At 36.3% G+C, this 10,303-nt stretch overlaps 2 protein-coding genes across 3 annotated transcripts; both read right to left on the bottom strand.

Annotated features, from left to right (window-relative positions):
* Window positions 1-2: 2 nt before the first annotated feature.
* On the bottom strand, window positions 3-5,087 carry LOC129796856 (uridine-cytidine kinase). 2 transcript variants are annotated; one of them, XM_055838975.1, is made up of 5 exons: window positions 4,880-5,087; window positions 4,715-4,780; window positions 4,179-4,613; window positions 4,044-4,092; window positions 3-984 (listed from the first exon to the last, which is right to left on the bottom strand). In XM_055838975.1, the coding sequence occupies exons 1-5, from the start codon at window positions 5,078-5,080 to the stop codon at window positions 842-844; spliced, it is 894 nt and encodes a 297-aa protein (XP_055694950.1). In that variant the 5' UTR covers window positions 5,081-5,087; the 3' UTR covers window positions 3-841. The 2 variants fall into 2 exon arrangements, with proteins under 2 accessions (XP_055694950.1, XP_055694951.1); XM_055838976.1 differs by lacking the exon at window positions 3-984 and adding an exon at window positions 1,069-3,441 and having other exon boundaries at window positions 4,880-5,068.
* Window positions 5,088-5,303: 216 nt separating this feature from the next.
* Window positions 5,304-10,166, bottom strand: LOC129796797 (proton-coupled folate transporter). Its single transcript, XM_055838881.1, has 4 exons — window positions 9,232-10,166; window positions 9,007-9,166; window positions 6,394-6,482; window positions 5,304-6,310 (listed from the first exon to the last, which is right to left on the bottom strand). The coding sequence occupies exons 1-4, from the start codon at window positions 9,752-9,754 to the stop codon at window positions 5,394-5,396; spliced, it is 1,689 nt and encodes a 562-aa protein (XP_055694856.1). The 5' UTR covers window positions 9,755-10,166; the 3' UTR covers window positions 5,304-5,393.
* Window positions 10,167-10,303: the final 137 nt, after the last annotated feature.

The following is a 10,303-nucleotide window of genomic DNA, read 5'->3' as shown; positions in this document are numbered from 1 at the left end:
TCTTTTATTTTGTTCCTTTTTTTAAAAAATAATTTTTACTTTTCATTTTACCAACAATCTCGAAAGACACAAAATGGCACTAAAACTTACATCTGTAGCCCTTAAAATTTAAGGTTTATAGCTACAAAAAATAAGGGACAAAAAGCGATAAAATGTCTTCACTCAAATAAATCCTAATCTAAATAAAAAAAAACAATAAATATATTTTCTTTGGAGGTTTATAAATACAAATTTAATCAGTTCTGATTAAAATATTCAAGATAAAACTTTTTGGCATTCTTTTTTGCAGCCTTAAATAAAAAACAAACACATTTGTGGGTGTCCCTTAAAACCTAGGGGCAAGCAGGGGAGTATAATGGTTCTAATTTATAATTGTTTAGAAGTTTTTGGGACACCCAGTTTTTGCATCAACTGGGGCTAGAAGGAAGCAAAAAGGGACAAAATTTGATTGCTTTAGATCCAAGAAAATCCTTTAAAAATTACCAAAAACCGTAAGACTAGATTCTGTCGGCTTTAAGCTTCTAGAAGGGATCTCAGGTTGATTTTTCAAATAAAAGAAATAAGTTCTTATTCACCCCAGTTGAGAATAGCGTATTTTTATAGCCAATTGCGACTAGATATTGTTATAGAAAAAACAAGTCTTAAAGAGAGCGATAAACTCGTAAAATTAAATATTTTTTGTTGTTAAATTCCCGATGGTCGATTAAGGGGGTTCTTTGGATTGTTTTCTTCACCTCTTCCCTTTCTTTTTGTACAAATGTTGCCATTGTATTTATTGCTGTTTTGTGATTCCTCTTCTGCGTTGAAATATCTTTATATGTTGATGTAGCCAAAAGACATTTCAGTGGAGCCTCTGAAGAGGTGATATATTGTCGGGCTTCTTTTTCTTCTCCGCCACTGGTGGAAGACTCAAATCCTGACCACGTCCCGATGAGCGATTATTGAGAAAGTCCCGAATATGCTCAACAATCAACTCAATTGCCACTAAAATTAAATTTAGAAGAAAAAATTATTAAATTACAAAACAAAATATTTTTTTACTGTAAAAAAATCATTTAAAAAAATTAATTCATTGAAGAATATTTTTATTCACACTCACTAAAAAGATTTTTTTTATTGGTTTACAGAAATGGAAATAATTTAGGGTTCAATTTTCACGTAAAAAAAATTTAAAGAACGGGAATGATGATTTGAGAGTTATCAGAATGACTTTCATATTCATTTTTTTTGTGCGTGGGTGGGAAGATGGAAGGAAAAATGCTTAAAGTATCTCATTAATAGCATTGATATAAGAAACATGTAGAGTTTTTAATTTATGACAAATTATTGAGATTTTAGAATATTTTCCTTGAGTTTTTAAGCAATCTTCGTGTTCTCATTGAGCTCTAGAACAATGTGGAAGAATTCAAAACATACTTAAAGGATTTTCTGCTTGTTTATTTTCTCTAATTTCACTGGAAAATGTGATTTTACAACCTTTCCTTTGAAAATCATTTTACAACATTTTCTCAATGAAAAAAAAAATGTTTCGGATTTAATACAAAATAAGGATATTATTTATTCGTTTCTTTTATGCTACGTAGTAAATTAATTGAATTTGTATAAAATAAGGCTGTTCTACAAGTCTTTACTGTAAATCAATACAACTCAGCGTTTAATGTCTCATGAATTATAAAAAAAGACGCTTCTAATCCATCTAACAATGAATAATTTAGCTGAATAAACTAAAGAACAAAAATTATTAAAAATCCGTGAAAAAAATTATATTTCTTGAATTAAAAATTCTAATTCTCTCCGCATACAAGAATTTACAAAGATTTGCCACGAACTGATGATCAAATCATTTTCATTTATAAGAAAGTAAAATTAAGTAGGTATGTTTTAATTAATTTACGGAAATTAATTATTGTTAATTTTTTTCATGATTATTTAATAAATTCTCCTTCCTACTTCATTATCTTTCTTTTTTAATAAAAAAAAATAGTTTTTCCAATCTTATTGAAAGAGATTCTTATCCAAAATTAATTTATTTATTCCTGGATAATGAGTAAATTGAATTTCAAAATGGAAAACTTTGTAAAAAAAAATTCTAAAAGGGATGTGAAAATAAAAATTTACTTTTAATCGTAAACTGGGGTGAATAGAATTCAAAAGGAGTGAGTAAAAATATCGAAATTCTGTTTTAAAATTCAGAAAATGAATAAAATCTCAAACAACAGGTAAAACCTTTTTGTTTAACTCCTTGACGTAATTAAAGTGAATAATTTGTTTTACCTTTATTAATCTTAAAAAAAGTAATTCCATTTCATCTACAGAAATATATGTTATTTTAGGACATTCCTCCGTTTATTAAACAATAAATTTTAAATCATTTAGTGTATTTAAAAAAATATATATTTGTGTAACACACTGGTTTTTAGGGAATTTATTTTATTTACGAATTCTTCCAATATTTTGTTCGTTTGTTTAGATTTGTAGGATTTTATACGGCCAAGTTGTGCAGTAGGACCGTCCTCAATAGGACTTCTCCGCGGTATTGAGGACGGTCCTACTGCGCGAGCTTAACTGTAAAAGCTTTTGTGTACGGAAAAGTTTTGCATCTGAAGCCTTTAAAGACTTAATAAGACCTTAAAGACTATTTAAATTTAAAAATTCCTACATGTTTCTTATAGAATACTTTACAAAAGAATAGATAAAACGACAGTTTACAGTAATAATAATTCAATAAAATATTTTTTTTCAATACAAAATAACATGTAAATACGTATACAAAAGAAATAAAATAGAATTCATTATTTTTTGGTTAATGAATTTTACAAGCATAATGTAATAATAGGAAATAGCTACTTGTGGTATTCTACAGTTCTACTAATACGAAGAAGCTTTCAAAGTACACATTTTAATTGAAAAATAATAAACAAATCAAAGCCTGGAATTGTTTATTTCTTTATTAAAAAAAAATAAAATTGATAATTTTCTGTGCAACAGCAGTTAATAGCAACGCTGTAGAATACCAGAGACTAATAAGTATAGTACATTGATACTCAACTAAATAGACAGATTAAATTTTTTTTTTGGTTTTTACAGCAATTCTCCTTGCGTGTCTAACAACATTAAAATTTTACTTTTTTTTTCTACAAAATGTTTGACTTTGTTTTCTTGTTTTTTTTTTTAAGTAGTTAGGTATCTAAGTACAAGAGGATATTCCCATCATGAGTATCCTTTTGTGGTGCAAAAGCGCTCAACTTTGCGTGCTGGAACAATCCTCTCGCTTTTTTTATTGTTCCAACTTTCTCTCTTTTTATTCTACATCGCATTTAATCACTAAAATCTAATGCTCCCGGTCACGTCGTTGCATGGGAAAGAGTGGCGGTAGATTGGCCGTGGAGCCTCCGGAACGAAGCAATTCACCGATGTGGAGCACAATAAGGTCTATTGCCACTGCAAAAACACAAGCAGAAGTCGGTGCTAATTCTCATCTCTTGCCCAAACATTCTACTATCTCATTTATTTATTTTTTTTTGTTCTTATGCTATAAAATCTAACGTCAAAAGAAAAACAATAATAAAGTTTATCGATCTCTAAGCAACGTGAGGCTTCTTATCAATGTTATTTGTGCATATTCTGTAAACAAAGGAAAATTCTTATCTCTTACAAAATAAGTTCAAATAACTTCAATAAATTGCCTTCTTGCTGCAAAGAGAGGGAGCTAAATGTCCAGAAGAAATGTTCCTGAGAGAAGCAGAAATTATCATCTTTTCTCATTAAATATTCAAGCAAAATGGGAATGAGAAGAGATGAATCTGCGTGCTGTGGAATCCAGCATTTAAATGCCGGTGCAAATGTGAAGGAAAAGCAAAAGAAAAGTTTCTTTTTTGTGGTGTGGAGAATAAGAATCCACACGCAGGGAAAGCAAAGAGAATGATGAATGCGTTTGTAGTGGAAGATAGATGAAAATAGAAATTCTGATAACTCTCAAATGCATCCGCGAGATTTTCAAATGGGGACCGCGAGAACGTTTTTGAATGGAGTAAGAGACACACCTGTGTTGTCAGCTCCTCGTGGAATGATGACATCGGCGAATTTCTTTGTCTGCAAAGCAAGAAAGGGTGAAATGTTAGTTATTTAGGGGTGGCAGGGTGACCATGGAGGGAGTTTTTTTTGTTTTGTCAATTCACCGGTGAGCAAAATTCCTCGAAAGCTGGCTTCACGTAGTTGAGATAGTAGTTGAGCACCTGATCGAGATCCCTGCCACGTTCATTGACATCCCGTGGGACACGTCGTGCCAGGCGAGTGTCTGAATCCGTGTCCACGAAGAGCTTCATGTGGAAGAGATCACGAATTTCGGGGAAGTAGAACGTGAGGATACCCTCAAACATCACCACATCCACGGGGTAGATGGTGATGAGACGCTCAGGACGCAGGGAATTGGTGCGGTAGTCATATGCGGGGATTTCCACCTTCTTCCCGGCCAGAATGTCCTTGAGCGTCCGGAGCATCATGTCCTCATTGAATGCATCCGGGTGGTCAAAGTTAAATTGTCCCCGTTCGGCTTTTGCCTTTTCCGCCGCTGTCAATTCCCGGTAGAAGCTGTCCTGGCTGATGGAGACAACCTGGGACACACAGGAGGATGGGACTCAGTCTCACATAACCTCACATTCTCCACTCCTTTTGCATAATTCTCTGTGTTTAGTTTTTCCACACAATTTCCTACCTGTCTCTGTGCATGATCCATATCAGCTTGCCCCAATTGCTCCATTATCCTCTTGCACACTGTTGACTGTGTGAAAAAATACACATTTTAGTGGATTTTTCCAAATGTTATTTCCGGGAAAAATTCTTGTGGGTGATCCAATCACCCATCCAGGAGGAAAATCACCTTTCCCGATGCCGTTCCACCTGCTACACCAATTAAAAATGGTTGTTTCACTTCACCATTAACTGTGGCACTACTTTTTGCACCATTCACCCCCAAATAAGCTGAATTTTCACTCATTTTCACTATTTTTCTTTGGTACGACGAAATAAAAATAAAAACTTTTTTTTCTTCTCCACACAAGAAGAAATTCCAATGAAACATCACACACATTGTGTTTTTTTTTTTTTTTTTTTTTTAACCCCCCCAAAAACCATGGTAGGTCTAGCGAACATTAGAGTTCATTTTTGACCGACATAACCAAGTACAAAATTAATACAATTAGAAAAACATAGAGACTACACTTTGGGCGGCCATTAAAACATACACATTGTGTTTCACATGAGAGAAAGGTGAAACATGAGAATTCAAAATGATATTGGAAACATTTTAACGGCAGACTTGAGTATTTTATTCAGGATAAAAAATAGGATATTCTTGTTTAAAAAAAAAAGGAAATCAAGAGATTCCAGGAGGATCACATGTACGTGGATTCTTCCTCAAGAGCCACTCCATTTGTCCTGCTTGCGTCATTCTTCTCCTCGTCGGATTTTTGGTCGCGGGAATTTCTCTTGTGCTGAATGTAGAGAATAATGAATATTATGAGTGTGGGCACGAAGAAGATCTCCCCAAAAAGGTAGATAGCCCCCACAAAGTTCTCCAGGGTATTAATGTACACCGCACTGTACATGGCGGGAAAGATAAATTGCACCAAGGATTCCATGATGCCGAGAATTGAGTAGACACGACCAATCTCATTGGCTTCCACAAAGGTGGAAATGATACTCTTCAGGGCAATGGGACGGCACCCAAGGAAGAGATCTATTATGGTTCCGGCATAGTAGACAGCTCCTGTGGCGGCAAAAGCGAGAATTGGCTTGGAGATGACCGTTCCAATGGAGGAGATGACACCAATGAGGGGATCTGAGCACTTTAGGTACTTGCTCACGAAGCTAATCATGATGACGGTGCCCGCGAGAGCAATAAACGTGCTGTAGGTGAGGAAGAGCACGTACTCCGTGGCTTGCCAGTTGAACTTCTTCCTCGTGAAGGGGTAGATGAAGTCAGTTTCCCCCAATGGGGGTCCCAAGAAGGTGAAATATGCCGCAATCAGGAGGATGATCATCATCTGGCGATTACCTTCACGCTTCTTCGTTACAACGGCAATGCAATCCTTGAGGAGTGTTGGATCAAAGAACTCCAGAATTGCATTCTTCTTCACCACCTGCTGCACTGTCTGCTCACGCCCATTCTCGAGATTTACTCCATTTGTATCCCCTCCCTTCTCCTCCTGCTGCGGCTGCTGCTGTTGCTGCGGTGCTGGGATTTCTTTGATGAAGATCAATGCATAGATAATTCCAACAATATAGATGACCAAGCAGAGCAAGAAGAGATCTATAGGTACGTGTGGAGAAAATGAAAAGAAGATTTTATGCTACAACTGTTTGATCTTCTGAATGTGTGACGACACCACTCACAGATATAGCCGAGCTTCTCAAAGAGATACCCACTCCAGGGAACTCCGGCGATTGGGATGAGGGAGATGGAGACCGCAAGGACACCGAATCTGTGTAATGAAATTTTTTTTTTTTTAATAAAAACATTCTTCGATGTTGGAGTTAAGCTTTAAAATTGATTGCCAAATGGGAATGCCATCACCTCTCTGGCACCCAAAGCATTTTATTATCATCTTTTAGCTTATTTCTTTTTGCTTCAATGGCATTCTATTCTCTTTTTTTTATCTCTCCCTCTCCTTCTTCTTAAATTCTCGCTGATTCCGTCATCCCAAATGCACATCCCAGAAAAACTAGCTTTTGACTTTTTTCTTCTTTACAATAAAATTATTTATTATAATCTGTCTGTGGACAATACTGGCCTCTCTTGCTTCTCGGTATCTTCAAGAATGTTAACAAATAAATATTAGAATATTTAAAATATTTCTGGAAAAGGCCAAAGGGTTGATAAATGGATTTTTGGGATTAAATTTTTGAAAAGAAAATTTAAAAAGATTGGGTTAGAAGGAGAGGGAAATTAGAAAAGTTAAGCTACGAACTAAGGGACTAATTACATGGAAGTTTCAAGCGCTTGAAGCTTTAAAACTTTTGCGCGAGTAAAAGAGAGAGACAACATCCTGTTTTCTCTCATTATTAGTTGGTGTTCCACTTCGTGGCCAACACCAAGTATTGTAATCGTCGGAAAAACCGACCACCTCAGATCGGGCTCAAACTTGGTATGTGCACGTTTTAGACATCCCACATTCCGAAAATGGTGGTGGAAAATTTTTGATCCGGCCGGCCTGCCGGCCGGCCCTCCGGCCGGTGGTCCAAACTTTGCCTTATATCTCTAGAACGGTAACAGATAGAGACTTCCGGTTTGAAGTTTTCTATAGAAATGTGGGTGTAAAATTTCATTTTTTCGCATTTTCAAAATCCAAGATGGCCGCCGTCCGCCATTTTGAAATACCGTCAACCACTTCCCTTACAGCTAGAGATCTGAAATTTTAGTATGTTGTAGAGCTCAGTGAGACGTTTTCATCAACAATTCATACTTGACAATCGGTCAAGCCGTTTAGCAAATATGGCGGCCTAAAGCAAAAAGTGTTTTTTTGATATAACTTAAGAACGGCTTGACCGATTTTGACCATCTTGGTATCAAATGAAAGGTATTGATAAGCCCTAGAACTGTTTAGAACATTCCAAGTTCCAAAAATGTCCGCAAGAAGCGCTAAAATCAAAAACAAAAATTGCCTAACTTTAAGGGACAATATCTTCGAATCCCGATCATAGATTTCCATGAATTTTTGATATGTTGTAGCCTGACTCAATATCTTTCACCAGTCCGAAAATGAAGAAAATCTATGTCGCCGTTTAGAAGATATAGCCATTTTAAAAATTCTTGAATTTGAAAAGTTCTGAGAGCCATATCTCCTGCATTGCTTAACCGATTTTGCTAATCTTGGTATCAAATTAAAGGTTTTGTAAAACTCTACAACTTTCTAGAACATCAGAAACCTCTAAAACCATTCCTTCGGGACAAAAAATGCCAAAAACTGTTTTCGTAAAACAAAAAACTGCCATTTTGTGTTCTGGAGGTGACCTTGAAAATTATTTAAATTTATGTCAATTTATAGTTTGTTTCAATACCTTTCCAAAACTAGTCAAGAAATTTCTGTAGGTCTTATAGAACCAGAGATATGACCATTTTTATCCATCAAATTGCCGAATTTTACAAAGAAAAATCAACTTTGCCTACTAATTCTGTTCACAAATAGCATTACAACGCATAAACAAACTTCTACACGTTGTGGGACACCAACTCTTATAACTGGACGCGTTATGATTGACTTTTCCATATAAAATGTTCAATTAATTGCTTAAATCTCAACTTTTGGGTAATACGGTAATGGTGTTATAATACAACAGCTCCAAACATTTTATGTGGATTATTTTGCATGGAAAAATGAAAAAAACTTGATGGAAAAGACCGGGAGAAAACATTATGTTGTCTCTTTCCTATTCACAGAGAGGCTGGTATACTTTTTTTTTAACTTTAAAAAGAAAAGTTTGCTTTCGCCATTTTGATAGACGCTAAACAAGCATAACGAGCATAACTTATAAAAAAATCAAAATAGTGGCAATTTCAATGCAAAAATTGCAAAATTCTTTGGATACGCTTGGACGATTTTAATAAAAATGAACTTAATTTATTCATTTAACAGATTTAGCACAGTAAAGATTTCGGTGAGCTCTAAAAAAAAATTAAGAAAGGTGATCTATATTTTTTAGCCGATCTATGTTTGATTAAAAAAAGAATTCAAGAACAAGAAAAATCCGAAAAATCAAAGAAACAAAATAATATTTGCTGTCCCACAATTAATCTTTGACCCACACACAGAAGCTGCAACAACTAAAAACTCATTAAAATTCTTATATTTTTTGTTGATAGAAAAATAAGATATTTCCACAAATCATCATCGTAGACAACAAAAAAATTCCTAAAATCTCAACACGAGCTTTGAATTTTTTGAATGAGATTTAAATAAAATTAAAACGTCTTCCGTGGCTGAGGGAGGATTCAATTATAGTACCTACCTGAAAGTTCTATCTTCCTCAGCAGTTATATCAGTAATGTAGCTGTACACCCCCATTAGCATGAGGGTGAAACCTCCACACATTGCGGGGAAGAGCTTCTCGAGAATTCCCGCAAATTCCATCGGGAGTTGCAGCATGAAGATGGCAGAGATGAAGAGAGCTTCAAGGGGAGATTCGAGTTAATTTTATTTTCTTTAGAGATTTAGAGAAGATGAGTAATCCTACCGAGACATCCGAGAAATTCCCCAAAGACTGGAAGAAGCATACAGGGCTTCCGGAGTCGCTTCTTATCACTCCATCCCCCGGCAAAGAGGACAATGATGAGGGGGAAGATGGCAGAGATGGGAGCACGGTAGCCCTTAATGAGAGCCACAACCTTCTGACTCTCTGTCTCTGCTGCACAAACCCTCTCCTTGAGCACATCGAGATTCACAACACCATCTTCATTCACAAGCACTGTTTCCGCTCGATTCTCCTCCCCATCGACCGTTTTATTCATCACATTCACTTCCGGTGGGGTAACTTCGGTGCAATCAATGTTGTGGATGGTCTTGTTGATCATATTGGTGCACACAATGTCCTCCAGGCCGAGATTCACACGACAGGATTTTTCCAATTCGAGATTCTCCATGGCAGCAATGAGGAAGCAACTGGGTAGGAGCCAGCACAGGAGCAGTGGCTCCACTGTGATGTGCCTCCAAAATCCGAGGACTTTTCGAACTTTCTGTGCAAGTGCCATCTCCACCATCTCCACAGCACTTCCAATCACACAATAAATCCCCCGAAAATATAAACTGAACCCCGCGGGAAATTCTCTAGCCACAAAATTATCTGCTAATCACTGCTAATGAAAAATTCTCCACTCGAGCTGCACTAAAAGAGGTGGTGGCGGCGGCTTCTAAATAAGAAACTCGTTGATGACACAAAACGATCGTCCGGGTAGTGCTAAATATCACACCAACTGCGAGATTCCGCGTCTGTGGTCATCCTGCGTGACTTCCAAAATCTAAACTGAATGCCACGGGCAGAAGCAGAGAGAATTCTGTCGCTGAGGATCTTACCTTCTGCTGCTGCTGCCTCTCGCGCACAGGTGAATGAGAGAAAGAAAATGGAAAACCTGTTTACACGCGAAGGCTTCCACATCTTTTGCTGTTAATTGTGGTGTTGGAATTTCTTGAGACTCGTTTTTTTTTCTGCTTCTCTGCGCAGATCATCTTCCTCTTACACACACTGTGGGGGGACGAATGTTCTCATGTTAGTACAAAAAGACCAAGAGGGACACACACGGAGGAGATGT

This window comes from Lutzomyia longipalpis, chromosome 1 (assembly GCF_024334085.1).
Source record: "Lutzomyia longipalpis isolate SR_M1_2022 chromosome 1, ASM2433408v1".
Classification (NCBI taxonomy): Eukaryota; Metazoa; Arthropoda; class Insecta; order Diptera; family Psychodidae; genus Lutzomyia; species Lutzomyia longipalpis.
The sequence above is the reverse complement of the archived record's forward strand: the minus strand, read 5'-3'. Positions and strand labels throughout refer to the sequence as shown.

Bases quoted from the DNA above. Each gene is read 5' to 3' on its own strand.
- LOC129796856 (XM_055838975.1), bottom strand. From the start codon at position 5,080: ATGTTTCATTGGAATTTCTTCTTGTGTGGAGAAGAAAAAAAAGTTTTT. The intron at 4,093-4,178 runs GTGAATTGACAA...CTTGCTTTGCAG, and splicing joins TCGAGGAATTTTGCTCACCG to ACAAAGAAATTCGCCGATGT. The intron at 985-4,043 runs GTGTGTCTCTTA...ATTTAATTTTAG, and splicing joins ACGAGGAGCTGACAACACAG to TGGCAATTGAGTTGATTGTT.
- LOC129796797 (XM_055838881.1), bottom strand. From the start codon at position 9,754: ATGGTGGAGATGGCACTTGCACAGAAAGTTCGAAAAGTCCTCGGATTT. The intron at 9,167-9,231 runs GTAGGATTACTC...CTCCCCTTGAAG, and splicing joins GGAATTTCTCGGATGTCTCG to CTCTCTTCATCTCTGCCATC. The intron at 6,311-6,393 runs GTGAGTGGTGTC...ACGTACCTATAG, and splicing joins TGAGAAGCTCGGCTATATCT to ATCTCTTCTTGCTCTGCTTG.